Source organism: Giraffa tippelskirchi, chromosome 1 (genome assembly GCF_054371585.1).
Source record: "Giraffa tippelskirchi isolate mGirTip1 chromosome 1, T2T-mGirTip1v1.2.pri, whole genome shotgun sequence".
Classification (NCBI taxonomy): Eukaryota; Metazoa; Chordata; class Mammalia; order Artiodactyla; family Giraffidae; genus Giraffa; species Giraffa tippelskirchi.
The window spans coordinates 83,300,640-83,327,290 of record NC_137275.1 but is presented as its reverse complement, the minus strand read 5'-3'; the positions used below and the strand labels follow the sequence as shown (position 1 = coordinate 83,327,290).

At 36.5% G+C, this 26,651-nt stretch overlaps 2 protein-coding genes across 10 annotated transcripts in view; one reads left to right on the top strand and one right to left on the bottom strand.

The window, feature by feature from the left end:
- Positions 1–26,651, bottom strand: part of LOC145547098 (uncharacterized) — a 745,699-nt gene that overhangs the window by 8,558 nt on the left and 710,490 nt on the right. For all 4 annotated transcript variants that reach the window (XR_014083532.1, XM_081595830.1, XM_081595851.1 and 1 more), the window contains one exon: positions 2,765–2,855. Coding sequence is in view for 3 of the 4 variants with exons in the window: in XM_081595830.1 (XP_081451956.1) it covers positions 2,765–2,855 (91 nt within the window). In the remaining variant the exon portion in view is untranslated. The remainder of the gene's footprint in view (positions 1–2,764; positions 2,856–26,651) is intronic.
- The window catches only part of STPG2 (sperm tail PG-rich repeat containing 2), a 601,931-nt gene that overhangs the window by 423,976 nt on the left and 151,304 nt on the right, over positions 1–26,651 (top strand). The gene's annotated exons all lie outside the window — the stretch shown is intronic.

Here is a 26,651-nt window from a genome sequence, read left to right as displayed (position 1 = left end):
TGCCCCGACCCATGCAGAGCCTCTTCCGTTATCAGCATCCCCCACCAGAGCAGTATGTTTGTTACCAAGGACAAGCCTCTGTTGACATATAATCACTCAAAGCCCATGGTTAACCATAGGGTTCCTCCTTGGTGTTGGACATTCTATGGGTTTGGACAAATGAACAATAACATATATCTATCATTTTAGTATCCTACAGAGAGTATTTTCAGTGCCCTAAGAATCCTCTCTGCTCTGCCTGTTCATCCTTCCCTCTCCCATCGCCTCTGTTGATTACTGATTGTCTCATAGTTTTGCATTTTCCAATGTTTCATACAGTATGTAGCCTTTTCAAATTGGCTTCTTTCACTTAGTAATATGAATTTCTGGTTCCTCATGCTCTTTCATGGCTTTATAGCTCATTTCTTTTTAAAACTGAGTAAGATTCCATTGTATGTATATTACTTTTTTTTTTAATCCATTCATCTGCTGACAGATATCTTGGTTGCTTCCAAGTTTTGGCGATTATGAAGAAAACTGCTATCAACATCTGTGTGATTTAAAAAATAAGTTTTTTTGTGGACAGATTTTCTTTTGGGTACATATCAAAGAGTGTGACTGCTAGATCATATGGTAAGAGCATGTAATTAAGACAGTGCCAAACTGTCTTTCAGTGTAACTGTACCATTTTACGTTCCCACCAGAAATGAATAAAAATTCTAGTGGCTCTACATCCTTGCTATATTTGGTGTTGTCATTTTTAGGCCTTTCTAAATGATTGTGTAGTGGCAACTAGTTGTTTTAATTTGCACTTCCTGATGATATATGGGGCTTCCCAGGTGGCACTAGTGGTAAAAAAGAAACCCTTTTCCATATCATTATTTGTCATCTGTGTATCCTTCAGTGAGATGTTTGTTAAGGATTTGGCCTATTTTTTAACTGAGCTGCTTATTTTCTTATTGTTGAGCATTATCAGTTCCTTGTATATTTGGAAAACCGTTCTTTATTACATGTGTCTTTTATTTCCTCCCAGTCTGTGGCTTGTCTTCTAATTTTCTTGATATTCTCTTTCACAGACCAGTTGTTGTTAATTTTAATAAAATCCAGCTAATCAGTTCTTTCTTTCATGGGTGTGTCTTTGTTGTTGTATCTAAAAAGGCTTCACTGTATCCAAAGTCATCTTGGTTTTCTTCTATGTTTTCGTCTAGGAGTTTTATACTTTTGAGTTTTACATTAGGGCTGTGATCCATTTTAAATTATTTTTTGAAGGATATAATGTCTGTGCCTAAATTAATTTTTTTTGCATGTATTTGTCCAGTTGTTACAGCATCATTTGTTGAAGAGATTCTCTTTGCTCCATAATATTGTCTTTGCTCCTTTGTCAGAATTCTGTTGACTATATAGAGAGAGGTCTAATTCTGAGCTGTCTATTTTGTTCCATACAGTTTGCTTTTTCACTCTGCTGATTATGTATTTTGAGGCACCCTTTAAGGTTGATTTAGGCAAACTTTGAACTTGGTAGAAAGATAAACTAATAAAAAAAATATAACAAAATATAATGCTGGTTATGTCTAGGTAAGGTCATGTATTTCTATTTTCTTTTTCTATGATTTATGTTTCCTAAAATATCCTATCTGCTAGCATTTTTTTCACTTAACAGTGTATCGTAAACATTTTCCCATAACGTTAATAACTTATTTTTAAATAATTGTATACTATTAACATATATGTATTCGTAGAATCAGTTCAGTTCAGTCACTCAGTCATGTCTGACTCTTTGTGACCCCATGAACTGCAGCATGTCAAGCTCCCCTGTCCACTACCAACTCCTGGAGCTTGCTCAAATGGGTTACTTTCTTAAAGTGATCTACTGAGTCAAAATTAGTACACATTTTAAATTTTATTAGGAATGGCTACATTATTCTCCAAATAACTGGTATGAATTATATAGCAATCAAAAACATATGACGATAACTTTCTCCCCACAATAATGCCAGTATTAAATATTATCAATTTTTACATTTTGTCCAGTCAAGTAAAAAGAGGAAAGCTTGTTTTCAACTTATATTTTTGAAGTTTTGTATCTTTTACTATATGTAACCTGTTTGTATTTCTTCTTCTACATGGCTAGAAATATGTTTGCCTACTTTTAAATTTCTTTAATTGCTTTTGACTAGAAAAATGATAAAGTTCATCATATAGTAGAGATATAACATTATTCTTATGACTACATTTTGACTGATTCTTGTCTTTCTTGTTTGTGTATGTTTTTGCATTCAGAAGTATTTAAATTATATATATTTAAACCTAGCTATCTATTACTTCATAGTTTCTGAGTTTTCTTTCTTTAAGAGGGCCCCATTCCTTCCAAAGGTATAAAAATATTTTCTAATTTTTAAATAATTGATAGTTGTTATTCTTTTGCTTTATGGGAAGACCATTTTTTGTTTCTAGCTTTTCTTTGGTATATACAGGCAATTATTCTAACAACATTATTAAACAGCCATTTTCCCCACAATTTTTCTTGTTATATGGTTATTATACTATAATCCATTCATGGAACCTATTTTTTGACACTGATTTATTTTCTATTTCTATTTCTATATGTGCTAAAATATACTCAGATTACTCCTCTCTTTTAAGTTTTTTTTTCCCCTAAGAATGTGCCTGGAGAAACAATCTAATTAAAGACTTTTCTTATCGAAATTATTAAAATGAAAGAGGGAGGGAAGGAGGAATGAGAAGAGAGAGAATGAAGAGGAATATTTCAGCTTATCTTCCTTACCTTATCCTTTGGTTTTTCAGACTGTGTAGAAGAGAAGACATATGTCATTCTGTTTTGATATGCCCCAGTGAACATGAAGCAAGAGTTTTTTCTGAAATTTAAAAAACAAACAATAACCAAATAATGATATAACTGTCTTGAAGCCCTGTTGTTTTTTTCCCGTTTGTCCCTTGCTTGTCTACTTATGTGTCGATTTTATTCCTTTTTTTCTCATATGCAGTATTGTCTGTTGTAAAGCAAAAATATCAAGTCGAATCCAATTTATCTTTTGCACAGAAACTTTTTATGTATTACATATGACTAAGACTCCTATAAAGAATTTTAGTGAATACTGTGGTCACACTTTAATAACATGAAAGCTGTCCTTCATTGCATATATTGAGGATAGAAGATTGTTCTGGTACTCAAGTCACTCAAATGTCCTTAAGATAAAATTCTTACTTATTTGGTCTTAATAGTCAAGAGGCATCCCTTCTCTTTAGGTCTTTTTAAAGATTAGAGCAAACATCTTAGCTGGTTTCATCTTTATTCAGTTGTAGAAGAACTTTGGTCTTGCATTGAATGAACATGATTATTTTATCAACTGAAAATACAAACTTTTCTCTCAAGATCCATTACCTGTGCTACAGTTGACTTTGTCTTTATTTTAAGATTTGCTTTGGCCATAGTACTTTTAGAAAAGAGATCTGTAGCTTTTTTTTCTGATTTTTTTCTTTGGACTCTATAAACCAAAAATGTAATTCAAAATGTACCCCAAATCATTTTCCGTTACTTTACTACATTGTCATTCTTGTATTCAGATAATTAATGGAATTTCAAAGTTATTGCTAAAGTATTTGAAGTTTGTTAAGCATTCCCCCTGGAGAAGGGAGCGGCTTCTCTTCTCCCATGGGATCGCAAAGAGTCAGACACAACTGAGTGACTTTCACTCACTTCAAGCATTCCTGGAAGCCAGTTCCTTCTAAGTAATATATGTAACAGAGGAAATAACATACCAATCATCATTGGTGAGGATGAAATGAGTCAATATTCTTATTCAACCCAAGGTGGGATTTGTTGGAACTTCTAATCTGTAGCCAGTCAGTCAGAAGCACAGGTGACAACCTGGTCTTGTAATTGGCATTTTAAGTGGGTGTTTAGGTGTGAACACTTAATCTGTGAGATCTGATGCTATTTCCAGGTCCTTAGTGTCAGAGTTGAGTAGAATTGTAGGATACAAAGTTGATGCCAGAAAATTGATCTAATATGTGGGAAAATACCCACATATTAGAATTGTGTGCTGAGCCTTACCTAGTTCAAAAAAACCTCTTAGAAAACTATTAATAGATGGAAAATTTATTAATCTAATTGAATATTTACCCAAAACATGGGACAAAGATTGTATTCAGTGTTATAATCTTAGAAACATTTTATTCAAATTGAAGAAAAGAACAAGTATGTCTTATGATTTCCACTTCTATTTGAGAGAATAATGGAGGCACTGTATTTTTTTTTTTTTTAAGTTGGAAGAGCTGTATATTTTTTTCAATATTTATTTGGCTGCACTGGGCCTTATTTGTGGCATGTGGGTTCTAGTTCACTGACCAGGGATCAAACACAGGCCTCTTGCATTGGGAATGCAGAGTCTTAGCCACTGGGCCACTGAGGAAGTCCCAGAACCATCTTGAATAATAAGAAATGGGGAAAATGTGGACAAAGGTTGGCATGGAGTGGCTTCATAAAGATTGGAGGAGAAGAATGGATGGAGTTTTAAAGAGTAAAATCTATGACAGATTAGAGTATCGGATACACTTTAGAACTTGAAAAATGAAATTAATAGACATTAGATTTGATGAAGCATGTGGGAAACATTAGTGATACATGAAAGTTAATAAACTGAAAAAGAGTTAAAAACTGGCATTTTTTGAAAATTATATTGTTAACAGAAAAAATTTAAAAATCTATAGACAAATAAGAAAATTCATAAGAAATTTTGACAGCCTTTGATTATACAAAAAGTGATTGCATTTCTGAAATCAGCAGTGATTAGAAAATGTAAAATTACATAATAGTTAATAGCTAAATAGCTATAAATTAGGTACAGAGAAATAAATCCAACAAAAGAAATATAATTAAAACTATATGGAAAGACATTACAGAGACCTAAATAAATGGAGCAATGAATAGAAAGCTTCTCAAATATGAATTCTCTCAACTTAACCTGTAAATTTAGTGACTTTTCAAAAAAGATTTCTCAGCGAAGTTGATAAGATTATTTAAAATTTGTTTGAAATAGTAAAGAGTATATAAGAAACATCTAAAGAAGAACATTGCAGAGAAACTCCTGTACCACATAAGATTTTATAGTGCAGTAGTGATTAAATCAGTATAATATTGGTGTAGGGATCATCAATAGAGCAGTAACACTACCTCAAAATAGATATGTACATAAGAAAACTTAATATTATTTAAGAGGTGACCTTGAAGATCTTTGGGGGAAAGATGGACTTTTGAGACCTGTTACATAAAAAGTTAGCAATCCATATCAGAAAAAAAGGAATTGGATCTTTGCAACATGTCATATACAAAATTCACTTCTGGATAGATTAAATATTTATTTTGAAAAAATACTTCAAATCTTCTAGAAGAATATATAGAAACTATTTATGTAATAATTTTAAAATTTTAAATAATTCACAAAAGCACATGAGAAAATCTGGGAGGAAAATATATAACGGGAGTTCCAGAAAGAGAAAACAGGACAAATTAAACTAAGAAATTTATCACAGAACTGGTATGAAAAGTTCTCTCTAGATTTAAAGACATGACCTCCAGATTGAAAAAGACTACTAATGTCCTGATACAATGAAAGGAAAAGCAAGCAAAAACAGATGCACAAAGAAAGGCACATTGTTTTGTGGTTTCCAGAATGGCTGAAATAATTATACCAACAAAAATCTTAGGGTCAATTTTGACTTCATCTCATCCATTCCATGCCCATCCCTAATCAAATCAACTGCTAAGTGTTCTAGATTCTATTTGTGCCACATTTCCCACGTTATTCCTTTCCTTTCATTCCTTCCACTGCCATGTGGTTCAGCTCATTATCTTCATTTTTCTGGATTATATCAATAACCTCCAAATTAATCTTTGCCTAACATCTCTCTGCAATCTATCAGTTCTGTGCCACTAGACATTCAAGCTAACTGTGCCCAAAATTACTTGCTGCTTTCTGTTGCTTCTTAAATTAAGTCCAAATTCCTTATCTGGAGTTTTAAGAGTATGTGCAGAAATACTGTCACCCTGATTTTTGTTTTTCCCTCCACACATCTGTATACTTGTGCGTTAGCTGTTTTGTGAGGTAGGGTGAGTGACATCTTCTAGTCACTGCCTCTTAGTCACTTCTACTTCTCTGTGGATGCTCTGCCATCCATACCGTGTCTCTCTGTGCACCCCTTTCTGTATAAATTCCATCTAGCCTTCAAAGCCCAATCAAAGCTTCCTCCTTTATGAATTCTTTTTTTGAGCTCTCCACAAATGTGGAATACACACTTATCTCATTGAAAACCCATATTTACTTGAACATTTTCAAAATATTGGCCCTTTTTTAAACTTTATAACTATTTGTATAACTAGTTTGTTTGTTTGTTTTTACTTTATAACTACTTAACAGTATTTGATTTTAAGCCCTTTGAAGAAAGGGCTTTATTTTATATGTGCTTATATTCTGGCACCTAGCATGTGTCCTGTACATAGGGAACATTTGGTAAACATTTGCTGTATTGAATGAAATTCTTAACTTTATTCAGTTAGCACATACTTTTGATATCGAAAAGAGAGAAATATTTGATTAAAAACTCCAAATTGTGTCCACAATAAAAGTAAACCTGATATATGTGAATTTATTATTTGAACTTGGTGAATTGAAACCTCATAAAGGTTTCCCTGGTGGCTCAGGTGGTAAAGAATCTGCCTGCAATGTGAGAGACCTAGGTTCGATCCCTGGGTTAGGAAGATCCCCTGGAGTAGGAAATGGTGACCTACTCCAGTAGCCTTGCCTGGGAAATCCCACAGACAGAGGAGCCTGGTTGGCAACAGTCCATGGGGTTGCAAAGAATCAGACACGACTGAATGACTAACACTTTCACTTTCAAAGATATATTGACATGGGCTTATGTATAATAAAGATATATGTATAATAATTTCTTAGACTTTGGGAGAGAGTGAGGGACAGGGAAGCCTGGTGTGCTGCAGTCCGTTGGGTCTCAAAGAGTTGGACATGACTGGGCGACTGAACAACAACAAATTAGCTCTAATGATGTAAACCCTCTGAATGAACATTCTAATGTTTTGTTTTTCATTTCTTAGATTTTTAAAGTGGATAGATATATTCTCTTAGTTAGTAACTCAAAAAGAACTGCCTACACTAATTTGGGTTCCCAAGTGTCAACATGGTAATTTTAAAATTTTACATATTTTTAGGGCTTCCCAGGTGGCACGGTGGTAAGTAATCCACCTGCCAATGCAGGGTTAATTATCAGAATGATTATTATTTTTCTATTGCCCTTTCTAACTACTATTTCTTCTGAGGTTTTACTCAATTTAATTTACTCACTAAAGGAATATATCTTAATATATTTCCTTTGATACAATTCACTGAATTGAAACATTTAATCACAAAAATGATCTAAAGCTACTCAGGTATTTCTCAGAATTTTTTACCAAAAGAACAGTATGTTCAGGGAATTATTAAAGTCAGGTCTATATCACCTAGCTAAAAGAATGTTTTAAAGCTTTTCTTACTACTAGGAAAAAATAATATTCTGGAAATCTTCAGGTACATTCTTTGAGAAAGCAACATGGATCAGCTACTCATATCCTGACTGATGACATTCACAGGTGTAATGAGGTTAGTTTTTGCCTTCTGAGAGAACGCTGATTTGGATATGGATACAAGAAGAGAAAACCAATTTGGTTGCAGTGAACCATGGCAGACCAGGGTACAACATGCGCTTGAAGGAAATAAAAGGTACATTGTTCAGAATTTTATCCCCGTATCTCTTATTTCACATCATTTTTCATCTTCAAGTGTGATGATCTGTGGAAGAATCAGGTTATCCGAAAGTGTACCATTTATTTAGAACTATGAAATTTTCCAAGCTGCTAAAACTTTCTAGTTTCATGATTCAAAAATGGAACAAGTCAACTTATGGACTGACTCCCATGGGGAAGATGTTATGGAACTCAGGTCTTCATTATTATGTAAACTGATTAGTGTTAGAGAACATGGAACAAAAGATATTCTTGTTTTGCTCCCATGGCTATACCCTTTCTCATATGTATTCAATTGTATTTTTTATGGTCTAATTTTAAATTCCAGGATTTGTTAATGGAAGTTGATTTGTAAAATATGAATGTTGTATTTCATTTAAATTTTTTAAAAAAATTTGGCAAATGGACCTGCTCTCTCTCTACTTTTAAGTTTCTTATTGTCTTACAGTTGTTGCTTAGTTGCGTATATATTATTTCTTTGACTAAAATCACTTCTGTCTTTGAGCTATTTTTAATGCTGTTTCTTGAACAGCCTACAGGTTATCCTGTGCGTTTCTGGTACTGATATGTGCAACTAAAATGAGTATTCCAGATGCACATTCAATATAATTGTGTAGTGAAGAATTCATCACCTAGTTTTGATTTGGGATGTCTTTTGCTTTTCCCAAAATAGGAATGGCCTGTGTTCTTGATGTATTTTATCCAGATCACAATTAGTTTTCTCTTTAGTTCACCCACTGCTTTCTTTATGCAAAATCTGAGAATAATGCTGCATCATGTTTTCTCCTCAAAACTCTTCACTTTTAATAACTTACTTGTTATCAGTTAAGTATATAATCATTAATATTATTAATTTTTACATAACTCCATGGTATTGCATCTCTATCTTATACTTAAGCCAGGCATAACCTCTTAGTTGGTTCTTTTAAAATGATGTGTGTATGTGTGCTATCAATAGGCATATATAAATTATATGGATATGTATTTATTATAACTATACACACACATATATATATATATTTAGGCTAAGAACACCTAGAGAGATTAAAAATAATCACCTAAAACAGGAGTTGGCAAACTATATATACCAAACTGATTTGATTCCTATTTTTATAAATAAAGTTTTGTTGAAATACAGCTACAGTAATTTTTTGTATATATATTGTCTATCGTACAGTGGCAGAGTTGAGTAGTTGTGACCAAGATCTTATGATCCACAAAGCCTAACACATTTCCTATCTAGCTTTTTCAGAAAATGTTTTGACAACTCTTCACCGAGGAAATTGTTTATATGGTTAAGTGCTTAGTAAATATATAAATGATTAAATTAACATATGAAAGGAATAATTTAGTGATTGTTAGGTTAAAATTACTGGTTCATAGATTTTATTGCTAGCATTGCTGTTATTACTTTAAAATATGTCATTTTTGTGTTTTAAATGTATAAAACTACAAAGAGGTTAAAAAAAACAAGTTGTAATTTTCTTGCCTATACAGTGGCTATTGATGTTTCTAAATAAAAACGTGTTGTTGTTTAGTTGCTAAGTCATATCCGACTCTTTGCAACCCCATAGCCTGTATCCCACCAGGCTCCTCTGTCCATGTGGTTTCCCAGGCAGGAATACTGGAGTGGATTGCCATTTCCTTCTCCAGGGATTTTCCTGACCCAGGGATCAAACCCACATCTTCTGATTGACAGGCAAACATTTTACCTCTGAGCCACCTGGGAAGCCCAAATAAAAACAATACACGTACACAATCCAAAGTTAACTAGGTAATTATTAACTTATTTGGTAATTTTTTTCTAGAAAATAAAATCCAAACTAATTACACACACACACACACACACACACACTAACACACATGAAAGCATATTCTCATCTAGTTTACACCTCCTTTTTTCTTTTGGAGGTTTGTTTTTAATATCAACACATGTATGCAATGGTATGCTCAGTTGGGTCTGACTTTTTGTGACCCCAAGGACTGTAGCCCACCAGATTCCTGCATCCAAGGGATTTTCCAGGCAAGAATACTGGAGTGGGCCATCATTTCCTACTCCATAACACATGTATAACTACCTCTATTCTTTTTTTTCTTTTAAAAAACATTTTTAATTGGAGGATAATTGCTTTATACTATTGTGTTAGTTTCTGCCATACAACAATGCAAATCAGCCATAAGTATTATCTTCTATTCTTAACTATGATATTCCCTAAGGGTGGGCACTCTGTAATTGGTACAGGTTTATATCTCACCTCTGCTGCTTTCTATCTAAGGAAACTTGAGGGAGAACTCCTCATGCTTATGTCTTTCATCTTTAAAATAGGCATAATATCCCAATATTTTTGTACAGTTTAGGTAAAATTATACATATTAAGTGCCAGCTAGGCTGGGTAGCAAGTGTTAGCTGTTGTCTTTGTTTTTGCTGTTATTGTTGGACAATTTAGTTGTTCCCAGTACTTTTGCTATTACAATTTTGCAAAAGATAACTTTATAGTTAAAACCTTGATAGTCATCTCTGTAAGGTAAATTCCAAATTGTGAGTTTTCTGGATCAAAAGGGATGTCCAGTTCAATTTTCAAAAAAATATTGCCAAATTACTTTTCAGAAATGGTTCTCCAATTTATATTCTTACCAATGGTGTGAACTTTTTCCACCACACCCTTGCCTGCTTTCCTGTAGTGGATATCATCAAACTTTTAATTAAAACTTGTTAGGTTGGTGAATGATGCCTTTGTTTCCTTATTATAATGACGATGGAGGGTTTTTTTATTTTTTTTTAATATAGTCAGTGTTGGCTTATGTTTTTCTTGGTCTCTAAAATACTTACTCAGTACCCAGTGTCCATTAGGATAGTTTATTTCCATCATAGTGGTAATGAGCCTTTCATAAGTTAAAGAGAATGCTCAGATGGATGTCATATCTGTGCTAACTAAGATTTCTTGGAATAATGTAAGTCTTTCATTTGCATCTGTGGTATTTTTTCCTGTATTGAATATTTAATTTTTATCAAATTTATCAAGCTTCTGGTGAACATGGTCCTGAATTATTTCCTACACACATTCCTTTTACATCATATTACACATTGTGATACATTTGATTTCCTGACTCTAGAGAGCAGACCTTAGGACCATCTTTTCTTTGTATCACAACCATGATTAAAACGGCTTAAAGGTGAATGGGACTATGAAATTCATTTTTATTTAGGCTTGTCTGTGCATTTGGTCACTCAGTTGTGTCCAACTCTTTGCAATCCCATGGACGGCAGCCCACCAGGCTCCTCTGTCCATGGGAATTGCCTAGGCAAGAATACTGGAGTGGGTTGCCATGCCCTTCTCCAAGGGATCTTCCCAACCCAGGTCTCCTACATTGCAGGTGGATTCTTTACCAGCTGAGCTACCAGGAAAGCCCATTTAGGCTTGGGCATTCTTATAAGTTTACTGATGCACACCACTATCAGGAATTCATTCCACATTAAGTAATGTCAGGATAAGTCCTAATATATAATTTTCAAGATCCTAAAGAGATTCTTTTAGAAAATGCATACCTCCCACATTTCATATTCTTCAATGTGAGGAGGCTAGAAATACAGCAATAGAAGTTGGGGCCTAGCTTGGAGTCTAAAGTATGAAATAGAAACTTATGACATTCTAGGGCTACAGTGATTATTCTAGAAAACATCTCCAATCATTTCCAGATCTCAGAATGGAAACTTGGGCCCCTAACCTCCATGAGAAACACCGTAAGTTAAAAATAAGGCCATAGGACTTTTTTTTTTTTTTTTTCCTGTGAGGAATGGCCCTTTATTTGTAACTGCTTTGAGATAATGAACTATTCTCTCAAGTACATCTTTTTCATTTTTTTTTTACATTTATTTATTTATTTATTTATTTTAATAAATTTATTTATTTTAGTTGTGGGCTAATTACTTTACAATATTGTAGTGGTTTTTGCCATACATTGACATGAATCAGCCATGGGTTTACATGTGTTCCCCATTCTGAACCCCCCTCCCACCTCCCTCCCCATCCCATCCCTCTGGGTCATTCCATTGCCCCAGCCCTGAGCATCTGTCTCATGCATCGAACATGGAATGGTGTTCTGTTTCACATACGATAATATACATGTTTCAATGCTATTGACCCAGAAGGTCCCACCCTCACCTTCTCCCTCAGAGTCCTTAAGACTGTTCTATGCATCTGTGTCTCTTATTCTATCTCACATATAGGGTTATCGTTACCATCTTTCAAATTCCATATATATGCATTAGTATACTGTATTGTTGTTTTTCTTTCTGGCTTACTTCACTCTGTATAATGGGCTCCAGTTTCATCCATCTCAATAGAACCGATTCAAATGTATTTTTTTTAATGGCTGAGTAATATTCCATTGTGTATATGTACCACAGCTTCCTTATCCATTCATCTGCTGATGGACATCTAGGTTGCTTCCATGTCCTGGCTATTGTAAACAGTGCTGCGATGAACATTGGGGTACACGCGTCTCTTTCAATTCTGGTTTCCTCGGTGTGTATGCCCAGCAGTGGGATTGCTGGGTCATATGGCAGTTCTATTCCCAGTTTTTTAAGGGATCTCCACACTGTTCTCCATAGTGGCTGTACTAGTTTGCATTCCCACCAACAGTGTAAGAGGGTTCCCTTTTCTCCACACCCTCTCCGGCCATAGGACTTTTATACTAAGCAGTGTTACTCACATTAATTCTTAATGTTAACCATATTATTGAACTTGGCTGTAGTTGGTGCTAATGGTCAAGAACCTGCCTGCTAACTTAGTTAGGAGACCTAAGAGACTCGGGTTCGATCTCTGGGTCAGGAAGATCCCCTGGAGGAGGGCACAGCAACCCAGTCCAGTATTCTTGCCTGGAGAATCCCCTGGACAGAGGATGCTGGGATACTATAATCCGTAGCATCACAAAAGAGCTGGACATGACTGAAGTGAATTAGCACACATGCATGTGGAAGAAGGGTTCCTATATGATAAAATGAAGGTTCTTATTTTTTAAAGTATACATTCTTCTTTGTTCTTCTTTAGTTCCCATAAAGTTATAAAGCCATGAAATATTATTGAATGCTGTCTTAAAAATCTGTGAAATATTGTTGAATGCTGTCTTAAAAGTAGCATAACACAAAGAAATATGTTGGTGAAAAATTATGTGACTAGGTAATTAGGTATTTAATTATAGATCATAGTATTTCTCAGCAAGTTATTTTTCTTAATGCTTTTCATAATAGTCATTTTAATATTTGAATTATTTACCTAGTATTTAGAAGAGAGAGGGTGATGATAAATATTTTACTCTTCATTTTATTTATTCACTTAGTAAAATTTTATTGAATAATAATAAGTCCTAATTATTCTGAAAGATACTATGATGATATTATGATGGATATTGAGTTATGAACTTAGTTCTTTAGAGGCTTATGTTTTACTAGCAAAGAGAAAACAGTATTATCTGAATGACCACATTGATAAGTGCCACACATAAGACAGGTGCATGATATGTATACTCTCTCATTTTTGTTTTAATCATCATATGTAATTTAGGAAACTCATGAGGAAAAGGAAGTCTATTGTATGTATCCATATTTCTGCTTTTACTGTGGCTTCCCTTTCCTTGCTGATGCTTCAAGCTCTTTTATTGCAGAACTTCCTTTACTTAATGCTTAAGGGTAAGTTGGCCGGCAACAAATTCTTTTACTTTTCCTCTATCTGAAAATGTCATTATTTACCTTTCATTCCTCAGGTATAAAGTTCTCCCAGGTATAAAATTCATGTTGACAGTTCTTTTCTTTCAGGACTTGAAAACATGATGCCACTTCTTTCTGGCTGCCATGGTTTTCATATGAGAAATCTGCTGTCATCTAAATTGGTGTTCCCCTGTAGATGTCATTTCTTTCTAACTGCTTTCAAGAATTTTTCTTTTTCTTCAGTTTTCAGAAGTTTGTCTTGGCATGATTTCTTTGAGTTTATCACTTTTGGAATGTTCAGCTTCCTAAATAATCAGGTGTGTGTCTTTCATCAACAAGTTTCAGTCATTATCTTTGAATATATTTTTAGCACCATTTTTTTCTTTTCTCCTTCTGGAACTCAAATGATATGAATATTGGATCATTTCTTATTGTCCCTTAGTCTCCTTAGGCCCATTAAACTCTGTTCATGTTTTTTGATATATTTTCTCTGTTGCTTGAATTAGATTAATTCTACTGATTTGTTCTCAGTTTCATTGATTCTTTACTGTGTCGTCTCCACTCTACTGTTGATTCCATTCAGTAAACGTTTTGTTCCTGAATTTTTCAGTTCTATAATTTCCATTTGCTACTTTTAAATACTTCATTTGCAGAGATTTTTCTATTTTTATTTATTTAAAGAGATAAAACAATCAATATAATTGATTGTTGAGTAATATTTATGATGATTCCCTTAAAATTCTTGTTAAGTGATTTCAAAGTCTAATTCTTCTCAGTTTGGGATCAGTCTTTTCTCTTTAAGACTGTGATTATCTTGGCATCTGGTATGATAGGTGATTTATATATATATATATACACACACACGTATATACATATATATGTACATATATACATATATATATACATATATATATATATATATATAACCCTAACCCTAGGGTTATATATATATATATTAATATATATATATATCCTAGATATTTTATTTACTGTTACATTTTCTATTTTGTCTGGGTTCTGCTTAAATCTTTTATTTTAGCAGGCAGTCACCTTATTTAGATTTAGGCCACAGTTTTGACCTACTTTTGAGAGTTATAGTTGTAAAGACAGCTTATTTTTAGAGGCTTTGCAGGTTACAGTGATCTTTCTGTTTATCTGGCACTATTGGTGCTCCTACTGGACCCTTCTAAGGTGCCTGAAGAGGCAAACAGTGTTTGGTACGTTGGATCACAGTTTTCTCTCAGCGGTAGTGAGGTCTCCGACATGTGGAAATAAAGAGGCTTTCTTGTTGGATCAGGGCTACCCTGTCTGTGAGAGATCCATAACACTTTCTGGTCTGGATCCTTGTGACAGGATCTTCTCTACCAAGGCCCTTTAACCACATTAGTATTTTCAGATGTGCTTGGAAGGAGACTCTCAGAATCCCAGGGTCAAAAAAAAGCTTTGCTGGACTGCTTGTAGTGGCTCGGTCCCTCTTGCCAGTGCTGTCCCAGCTATGTTGGTATTTCTCCCTGGGTGAGGTGAATCTCGGGTCTGATGGTGAGAAAGGGCACCTCTCCTGGTCACTTAGCATTAGTGGAGCACTTTGATGATGCTTACTGACTATCCCTTCCCTAGTAGCTCAGTGGTAATATGCCTGACAATGAAGGAGATGCGGGTTCAATCCCTGGATCAGGAGGATCCCCTGGAGAAGGAAGTGGCAACCCACTCCAGTATTCTTGCCTGGAAAATCCCATGGACCTGGCAGGGCTACAGTCCATGGGGTCCAAGCATTCAGACACTACTTAGTGACTAAACAACAAGCAACAGACTATCCTATTTCTCTTAGAGGGAGAGAGGAGTCTCAGCCTACTGGCAGCACAAGGACTTCCTGGTTGTCTGTGTGTTATGCTTGGCTCCTTCTAGCTGGTTCTCTCTGCCTGCTTTAAGGTCAGTGGTTGAGAAAGGAGAGCCTCAGCTCCACTTGGAAAAAGATGCTTCTATTATTGAGTTTTGAGAATTTCCTATGTATTCTGGATGCAAGTATTTTATCATATATGTTTTGTGACTTTTTTAGAATCTGTGGCTTATCTTTTTGATTTCTTAATAATTCTGTTAAAGAAGAAATTCTTACTTATGTTGAAGTGTAATTAATATTTCTTTTATCCATTATATTTTTGATGTCATATCTAAAAAAATCTAACTCATGGACACAGAAATATTTTTTTATGTCTTCTTTTAAAAGCTCTATAGTTTTTAGATTTTACATTTGTGTAGGATATGTTGTGACTTATTTATATGCTGTGAGCTTTGAACTGAAGTTTTATTGTGTATGAACATCTAGCATCGTGTGTCGGAAGATTGTCCTTTCTCTATCAAACTGCCTTTTTACCTTTGATAAAATAGTTGTGAGCCTATTGCTATGCTTACTCTAGCTATTTTTTCTGTTCTGTTCCTTTGACCTATTTGACCACATGTAGCCAGTGCAGTGCTGTGCTGTGGTCAGTTGTGGCTCTGACTCTGTGACCCCATGGACTGTAGCCCACCAGACTCCTTTGTCCATGGAATTTTCCAGGCAATACTGGAGTAGGTTGTCATTTCTACTCCAGGGAATCTTCCCAACCCAGGAATCAACCCCAGGTCTCTTGCATCTCCTGCATTGGGAGGTGAGTTCTTTACTACTGCACCCCCTGGGAGGCCCCTGTAGTGCTACAGTGTTCTAATTAATGAAACTTTATGGTAAATGTGAATTGAAATTTTTCCAAATTTTTCTCCAAATGTTTTCTTTTATAAAGTTGTATTAGCTATATTAAATCCTTTGCATCCCATGTAAATTTTAAAATCAATTTCTCAATTTCTATTTTTAGAAAACTGTTTTTTGTTTAATTGAGATTGTATTGAATCTGAAGTTCTATTTGAGAATTGCCACCTTAATAATATTGAGTCTTTCAATCAGAAAATGATATGCTTTGATACAATTTAGGTTTTCTTTAATTCCTTTCAGTGTTTTACAACACATTTTAGTCTACAGGTATTGCACATCCTTTGTCATAGGTCTCCTTAAGTATTTCATATTTTTGATGCTTTTGTAAATGGTATTGTAAGAACATTCATTTCTGATTATTTATTGCTTATAATTAGAAAAGTGATTGATTTTTGTATATTAACCTTGTATCCTGCAATTCTGCAAAACTCATTTGTTAGTTCCAGTAGCTTTTCTTATAAATATCACAAAATTTTCTAGGTACATGATAATACCTTCTGTGAGTTAAGAAAGCTTTACTTCTTCATTTTCATAATGGAGACTGCTAACTCCTTTTTCTGGCCTAATTGCACTAAGTAGAACTTCCAGTTAAATATTAAATAGAAGAGGTGAGAGTGGATTTTTTTCGTGATATTAAGAGACTGTGTTTGAGGTTTTGTTCCTTTAATCCCTCTGGCTAGCATACATCATGTTTTCTTTCTTTCCCCCCAACCAAATACAAGTTCCCTACATGCAAATGAGTTCCATTCTGAGAGCGTGTTTGTAAGCCCAGTTTGTTCGTTAAGTCCAACAAAGTCAGCCCAAGTACCCAACTAATACAATCGGCTATACAGAACCATACTGTAATAGGTTTATATTACTTTTCGCATAAATAATACATTAAAAAAAGCAAAAAACACAAGAAATAAAGAAATTTTTAATCTTACAGTACAGTACCTTGAAAAGTATAGTAGTACAGTGCAACAGATGGCATACAGGGGTTGGCATCAGATGAACAGTTAAGAAGAGTTACTGACTGGAGGAGGGAGAGGAGGTGGGAGATGGTAGAGCTGAAGGATTGTGAGCAATAGAAGATGGAGGGCGAGCTGCAATTTCACTCGTGCCTGACATTGATGGCACAGGTTCTGGTGGATTTAATTCTACCTACCACTTGGAAAAGTGACCCATCGATGTCTAGGTAGTAGCTCTTTTTTTCTTGTCGTAGATTACCCCGTAGCACTGGATTGCATTCTGAATGGCTGCTGCAACCTTCGTGTACTGTTCTACATTCAGGTCCTGTGCCGCAGAAACTAACACAGTGCATCCTCAAATAAAGAAAATCTCTGTGCCATTTCCCTGTCGTGAATCTCTTCAGTTCTTCACTTACTTCTTCCTCTTTCTCTTTGTCCTTTCTCCGGGCCTCCAAGTCCATCAGCTTTCATTAGTAGGCTCCTTGTATTACACAGTGAGGAGTTCAGTGAAGTCATCCTCTTGCAGTTTTAGCTCCAGCTTGTACACAAAAGCACAACCGCATGTACGTGACAGTGTGCATCAGGCACAGGAACAAACGTGATTGGATGTGCGAATGCATGTTTGCCTCTTTAAAGGTACGCAACTTGAAGGTTCATATGCAGGGGACTTAACTGTAGTCCTAAATGGCTTATAGCTCTGGGGATAATTCTTCCCATATTCTAAAGTTAAGAAGTTGATTATAAAAGCAAGTGATTCTCCTCGAATGTTTCCCTATTAGTTAGTTCAAATGAAAATAGCAATAACTCTTAGATAAGCAAAATACTTCTTAAGCAAAAATTTTGCCCAGTTTTTGAATCGGCCTGTTTATTATGCTTAAGCAACACATTCCCCAAATTTGGATAATGAAGGCTCAATGCTATTATTTTCAAAAAGAAGTTCTGGCAACTTAATCTTTATTAATACTTGCATTATGACTAGAGTAATTCTGCACTTTACTCCAACATTGTAAAGGACCTCCAAGTGACCAATAATACACAGTTACTATTGCTTCAGCTTGTTCTGAATGACCCTAAATCGACTTCTTTCTATGGTTACTTTAGAAGTTTTTGTAGCTAATAATAGGGTAATAAGACTGGTAGCTTGCCACTGTGAAACTGGCATTTAGGACACATCGAATCTCTTATTCTAGTGAAAAATTCCATGTAAGTCAGTTTGTAGCCTTGGCAAGAAGCCATGGCAGCCTCAGTCCTCGAATCTGTGTTTATTTATAAATTGGGAAATGATGAGGGTCTAAAAAGTAGCATTACAGTAATAAGTAAGAGAATTTTCATTACTACTGTCAAGAATTGTGTGTTTATGCAAAAAGCAGTTTATGCAAAAAATATATCCCCATGCTCTTTCATTGATAAGCATATAGAATCTCAAAAACATCAGGAGATTGTCACATTCTTGATAATTGTCACTTCATGGACTTTCTTTTCTTTATGACAGCAGTTCACATAGCACTGACCTCATTTATCTTCATGCTAATACAGAGTTTGCTAGTGATCCAGGTAATCTAAATTTTATATTCATATATATTTTTAGGGTTTTTACTTGCATTTGTATACATTCAGTAAATAAAAAAGTTAAAGGAATAATTGTGAGTGCATGCTAAGTCAATTCAGTCATGTCTGATTCTGTGACTCTATGGACTATACCCGCCAGGCTTCTCTGTCCATGGGATTGTCCAGGTAAGAATACTGGAGTGGGTTGCCATGCCCTCTTTCAGGGGATCTTCACAACCCAGGGATCAAACTCACATCTCTTACGTCTTCTGCATTGGCAGGAGGGTTCTTTACCACTAGAGCCACCTGAGAAGCCCAGGAATAATTGTACCTGCAATCAATTTATCATTTAGACTGTATCTTTTACTCAGTTACAAATACTATGTTTAGATATGAGCTTTCCCCACCCCGTGTAATATATCAAAAACATTCTTTTCTGAGAAATAATAAGAAATTTAAATTTTGTTAGTGAAATAAAGTGAAAGTGTTAGTCATTCAGTCCTGTCTGACTCTTTGTGACCCCATGGACTGTAGCCTGCCAAGCTTCTCTGTCCATGGAATTCTCTAGGCAACAATACTAGAGTGGGTTCCCATTCCCTTTTCCAGGGGTTGTTCCTGACCCAGGGATTGAACCTGGGTCTCCCGCATTGCAGGCAGATTCTTTACTGTCTGAGCCATTAGGGAAGCCCTAATTTTGTTGGAGGCCAATTTAAGTTTGGTCTCTTGCTTTGGAAGGGCCTGTCCTCTGGAGATTGGCTAAAAAAGCCTGCAGCCTGGCTCCTCTGGGACCAAGTGTGCCATCAGGACTGTGGGGATTAATTTGCAAGGTGTTTGAGTTGAGCCACTTGTGCTATAAGCTGTTTGAAAATTGTTTATATTAGAGGAAGAATCTCTGACAAATGGGATCTGGGTTATTGAAGTATTTTGACAGTACATCCCTTCACCTTTCAGACACTTCGACTGATTCTCTGTTTTAAAACCTAGCTCTTTTCTCATGTGCACTTCTAACTGAATGGACTGAACTGACCAAATATCAGTGGCCCTAATGGGGAATGTTTGATTTCCCCACCCTTAATTTTCTTAAAACTGTGTTGGACTATAATAGCTCAAAAATTACAGAACTGAATGGAATGCTTATTTTGATAGGTATTTTGAAGGTAGCCAGTGTTATCAGGAGTCTAAAATTTGTTGTTGTTCAGTCTCTCAGTTGTGTCTGACTCTTTGCAACCCCATGAACTGCAGCATGCCAGGCTTCACTGTCCTTTTGGAGTTTGCTCAAACTCATGTCCACTGAGTCAGTGATGCCATCCAACCATCTCATCCTCTGCTGCCCCTTTCTCCTGCCCTCAATCTTTCCCAGCATCAGAGCCTTTTCCAATGAGTCAGCTCTTCGCCTCAGATGGCCAAAGTATTGGAGCTTCAGTATCAGTCCTTCCAATGAATATTCAGGGTTGATTTCCTTTAGGATTGACTGGTTTGACCTCTTTGCAGTCCAAGGGACTCTCAAAAGAGTCTTGTCCAGCACCATAGTTGGAAAGTATCAGTTCTTTGGTGATCAGCCTTCTTTATGGTTGCCTCTCTGCAAAATAAGATTTTTACAACTGAGGAAAACAAAGGATTAAAAAGATAAATGGATCCCAAGGTCTAGGGCTTTTCCTTGGCTGCTGCTTCTCTTTGTTCAGATTCTACCTCCAGCACCATCTTCCTCCTCGTCTTCTAAGCCATGGTATGCCTCCTCTACATCTTCAATTTCTCAATACTAATCTCGCACCAATCTTCCCTTATTTCTTAAACTCTCCCCACTTCCTTTTCCTGTGAACTTGTCAGAACCCATCCCTTTAAGCTTTCTGAAGATCCAGAAGATAAACCCTTAATTTTTTATACTCCCTGGACTAAAGCTGAACTTTAGTGAGCCATAGTCAAAGATTTTCCCAAACTAACTGAAGATCCTCACAGACTTGCTAAGGAATTTAATATAATCATTTAAACTCTTCACCCTCAACTCTCTAACTTATGTCAGTTCATTCATATGCCTTTTGGCAAACATCAGGCTCAGCATTGGATGAAAACTGATAATTGGGAAAATCCTGAAAAGTCTCCAGAATTACAACCAGGAGAAGCAGCCCACTAACTTACTATATGATCAGGCTAAATCAGTCATTAGACAACTTCATTGAGCAATTCCTAAGGCTTTACAAAGCCTGTTGATTAGAACAAAATTCAGGCTTGCACACAAAAATCTGATCAACCTGTTCCTGATTATTATAATCCACTTCAGATTATTTTTAAAGAAAATTCTAGTCTTCCTTCAGAGGTTCATTTATCCCTGGTAACTTTTAACCCTATGTTAATTAATTGACTGAATCAGGACCTTTCCCTTCTAGTAAAAAAGAAACAAGATAGAATGGGAAACTACGTTCACTCCAGATTTTGTTAATCTGGCAAACCGGCACACTTGCACCATAAACCCAAGAGTGCAAAACTCTTAATCTTCACCTGTAGCAAATGAAGGCTCCAAAACAAAAGCAAAACGTTCCTGGTTTCTGCTATAATTGCAAAGAGCCAGGACATTAGAAAAGAGATTGTTACAAATTTAACTACTTTATGTGCCTTCAGACCTCTAACCAACTATTCCATCCTCCTCCAAGGACTCAATGATGGGACTTAGAGGAACCACAGGGACTCTTTCCAATCTTCCCTCTTAATCAACTTGGGAAACATTTCTCCACATGGGGATGGATTTTCCAGTACTAGTTGACACTGGACCACACTTCCAGGGCCCAACCTCACTACTATAACACAGCCAGTGCCTTTTAGTCCTAAGACAGCTCAGATAGTGGGGATCTCTAGTGAACCTCAAGAGGGCCCTGTCTCTGCACCTGTTCCTTTTTGTTTAGACCCTCTGGGAGATACCCACTCTGTTCTCATTAGATCCTCTGCTCCATTTATGATGTTCATTAGTTCTTCTGCCCCTACCCATTTATGATCCTCCAACTTCTTTGAGAAGTATCATGCTAGAATTTCTTTTTCTCAAAAGGGAGAGATAATTCTAGAATTTGACAGTAGTTAAAGTAACAAACTAGGTGAATTAAATGACCCTTTTTTCGTCCTCTTTCTGATGATACCACCATAGATTCTGGAAACACGAATCCTTTGTCCCTGTAGAGTCAGCTGCCATTTCCTTATGGGCAAAAATCTCCAAATGATGTTAGCCCTAAGGCTGCACTACTGTTTCCTCACTGCCCCTCCTTTGTCTTTGTCTCCCTTCCCTTCCCAGATTGGAAGGGAATTTGTTGGAATCTGCCCTTTTGGAACTCAAGGAAAGTCCTGGAGGCTGGAGTCAAGAAGCAGAGAATAAATAGAAAGTCTTCTGTGCCTAGGAGCCCCAACAGGGTCCTGCTGGATTTCACCACTGGAAATAAATTTTTTACTGTAATTGATTTATGTGGTGAATTCTTCAGTATTCTAATTGATAAAACTAGCCAATACCTTTTGGCCTTCATTTGGGAAGAAAACAATCCGCCTTGACAGTAATGTCTCAGGGTTTTACTGAGAGTCTTTCTTATTTCTCACAATTCTTGAAGGTTTATCTGGATGCTGTAAAGTCCCCTAGAGGTTCTACTTTGATTCAATATGTAGATAGTTGCCTTTTTACTCTCCTCCTTGCCTCCTCACAGGAAGGCAGCATCCATTTGTTAAAACTTACTGCTTCAAAGGGAATAAGGTTGCCAAATAAAAATCAGTTTTCCCCTAAATCCAGATTTTGTATTTAGGACATCTGATCAGAACAAGGGCTACACCTAGATTCAGGTAGACTTCATGGTATCCTAAATTTCCTAAAACAAAGTACCAATTTGCAAGGTTTTCTGGGGCTAGTTATTGTCAAAACTGGATTCTAAATTTCTCTCTTATATTATTTCTCTGTTTTACCCAAAAATAAGAACTCCAACCTAATTTTATTGGAAAAATGAGACAACACAGCCTTTGAAGCCTTAAAGGAGCATTTGATAAACTCACTTGCCCTTAGATATTCCAATTATAAGATTCCCTTTTCCCTTTTTGTATATAAAAAGGAAGGGAGTGCCCTTCAGGTACTAACTCAAACACAGCACACCACCATTGACCCACAGGGTATTAAAGCTAGCAATGGGACCCTGTGTGTGCATGTGTGCATGCACTAAGTCTCTTCAGTCGTGTCCTACTCTGTGTGACCCCATGGACTGTAGCCCCCCAAGTTTTTCTGTCTATAGGTATTCTCCAGGCAAGAATACTGGAGTGGGTTGCCATGCCCTCCTCCAGGGGATCTTCCTTGACCCAGGGATTGAACCCACATCTCTTATGTTTCCTGCATTGGCAGGTGGGTTCTTTACCACTAGTGCCACCTAGGGTAGCATGGGTCTATGCCCCTTGCCTTAAAGCCATTATGGCCATTGCCCTTATAGTTAAACACACTTACCCCCTCCATAAAAACAATAATTGTGGGATTCCCTTTAACAATTTTTGTACCTCATGGATTAGAAGCTCCCCTGAATTCTCATCACACTCAACATTTCTCAGATAGCTGTCTCACCTCATAAGTCCTTTTGTTCACTGCCCCTCGAATAACTCTTTTACATTATAATAACCTTAACCTGGATACTCTTACCTCCTCCATTAACAATGAAGTCCCTCTGGACTGCTTAACACTGACAGACTACCTTCCGTTGTTGATCTACAGGAAATTCCATTGGTTAACATTAGCTTCTCCTTATGGTTCCTTGATGGTTCTTATTTCAAAGATGACAATGGAAAATACTGTGTTAGATATGCTATTGCAACTTCTTTTGATGTCACTGAGACAGCATCGTTACTTATGGCTATTTTGGCTGAATTTTACTCTCTGACATGGGTTTGTATTTTAGCCAGGGACAGAATTGCCATTATTTATACTGGTAGTATAAATAAATACGCTATCACAGTAGTTCGTGATTTTGAAATGCTGTGGAAGCAACATGACTTCCTACTTTCAGTGGAAATAAAATTTTAAATGGTCCCAATGTGCAGGAATTACTGGATGCAGTATGTTATTGCCTACTCTTTTGCTATTATCAAGATTCTGGGACATTCTAAATTGGACTCTTTGGAAGCTTGGGGAAATCATCTTCCTGATATTTCAACAAGGAATGTTTACTGTAAAGGGACTAACAGCAGGCAAACCTCTATCATGATTCAAAGGGATATTTCAAATGATATTCAAGTGATAATTGAGAAAATAGCAAAGCCCAACAGCTAACCTCAGAGAAGGAAAACAAAATTGGAAATTCAACAGTTGTTGATTTTGTTAAAAGTGAAATCATGGTTTGGACCAAATAATGACCCAGTTTTACTGGAGACTCTAAAATTCCTGGTTCTCACCTTTGCATATGTGTTGACTGTTGGTCTACTTCAAAATGATAGCCTTCATCAGTCAGTATTAGCAGGGTAATAAGGCCACAAAAAGCACCTACCTCATTTGTCCCACTTGCATGAATCAAAAACCAGGAAGTCTGTTCATATGGCTCCCAGATCTTTTAAACTGCTGCTCAGTGGGCCATTCAAACTCTGTCAAAAATGGGTTTCATACAGTTCCCTCCATCTCCTGTATATAGGTATGTTTTAGTCATGGTCTTTATATTTTCATGCTACACTGAAGCTTTGCACTGCTGCAGTCAGGCTATTGCATATTCTGTGGCTAAAGTTATTTTGCAGATGATTATCCCTGCTTGGAAAACTCCTCTCAAACTTTATAGTGATTGAGGAACCCATTTTACTGGCCAGTGTTTTGACAAGTCTATGCTGTTTTTGGTTGACTTTACAATACTTTCACTGTGCTTATCATACCATCAATCCCCTAGTCTAGTCAAATGCAGTGTGTGCAATATGAGTGAGATTAGTGTCCTTTTAAAAAGAGGATGTGAAGATACAGTAAGAAGATGTCCCTCTGTAGATCAGGAAAAAGACTCTCACTTGGAACCAAGAGGCCAGCATCTTGATCTTAGACTTCCTAGCCTCCAGAAATCAGAGGAAATAAATGTTCATTGTTTATGCCACTGAATCTAAGGTATTTATGCCAAAACAGCCTAAACTGAATAAGACAGTCCCATTTATTTGATGATAATATTTCAATAATTATTCTTCATTTGGCAAACAACAAAATTAAATTATAATTTTAAAAAACTGATGAGTTAAGTCCTAATGTTCTGATAAGGTACTAGGTATTTAGAATTTCAGTTCAGTTCAGTTCAGTCGCTCAGTCGTGTCCGACTCTTTGCGACCCCATGAATTGCAGCACGCCAGGCCTCTCTGTCCATCACCAACTCCCAGAGTCTACCCAAACCCATGTCCATCGAGTCAGTGATGCCATCCAACCATCTCATCCTCTGTCATCCCCTTCTCCTCCCGCCCTCAATCCTACCCAGCATTAGGGTCTTTTCCAATGAGTCAACTCTTCGCATGAGGTGGCCAAAGTATTGGAGTTTCAGCTTCAACATCAGTCCTTCCAATGAACACCCAGGATTGATCTCTTTTAGGATGGATTGATTGGATCTCCTTGCAGTCCAAGGACTCTCAAGAGTCTTCTCCAACACCACAGTTCAAAAGCATCAATTCTTCGGCACTCAGCTTTCTTCACCATCCAACTCTCACATCCATACATGATCACTGGAAAAACCATAGCCTTGACTAGACAAACTTTTGTTGGCAAAGTAATGTCTCTGCTTTTAAATATGCTATCTAGGTTGGCTGTAACCTTCCTTCCAAGGAGTAAGCGTCTTTTAATTTCATGGCTGCAATCACCATCAGCAGTGATTTTGGAGCCCCCAAAATAAAGTCTGATGCTGTTTCCACTGTTTCCCCATCTATTTCCCATGAAGTGATGGGATCAGATGCCATGATCTTAGTTTTCTGAACGTTGAGCTTTAAGCCAGCTTTTTCACTCTCCTCTTTCACCTTCATCAAGAGGCTCTTTAGTTCTTCTTCACTTTCTGCCATAAGGGTGGTATCACTCACATATCTGAAGTTACTGCTATTTCTCCCAGCAATCTTGATTCCAGCTTGTGTTTCTTCCAGCCCAGTGTTTCTCATGATATACTCTGCATATAAGTTAAATAAGCAGGGTGACAATATACAGCCTTGATGTACTCCTTTTCCTATTTGGAAGCAGTCTGTTGTTCCATGTCCACTTCTAACTGTTGCTTCCTGACCTGCATACAGGTTTCTCAAGAGACAAGTCAGATGGTCTGGTATTCCCATCTCTTTCAGAATTTTTCACAGTTTATTGTGATCCACACAGTCAAAGGCTTTGGCATAGTCAATAAAGCAGAAACAGATGTTTTTCTGGAACTCTCTTGCTTTTTCGATGATCCAGCGGATATTGGCAATTTGATCTGTGGTTCCTCTGCCTTTTCTAAAACCAGCTTGAACATCTGGAAGTTCATGGTTCACGTATTGCTGAAGCCTGGCTTGGAGAATTTTGAGCATTACTTTACTAGCATGTGAGATGAGTGCAATTGTGCAGTAGTTTGAGCATTCTTTGGCATTGCCTTTCATTGGGATTGGAACGAAAACTGACCTTTTCCAGTCCTGTGGCCACTGCTGAGTTCTCCAAATTTGCTGGCATATCAACTGCTGCACTTTCACAGCATCATCTTCCAGGATTTGAAATAGCTCAACCGGAATTCCATCACCTCCACTAGCTTTGTTCGTAGTGATGCTTTCTAAGGCCCACTTAACTTCACATTCCAGGATGTCTGGCTCTAGATGAGTGATCACACCATCGTGATTATCTGGGTCGTGAAAATCTTTTTTGTACAGTTCTTCTGTGTATTCTTGCCACCTCTTCTTAATATCTTCTGCTTCTGTTAGGTCCATACCATTTCTGTCCTTTATCGA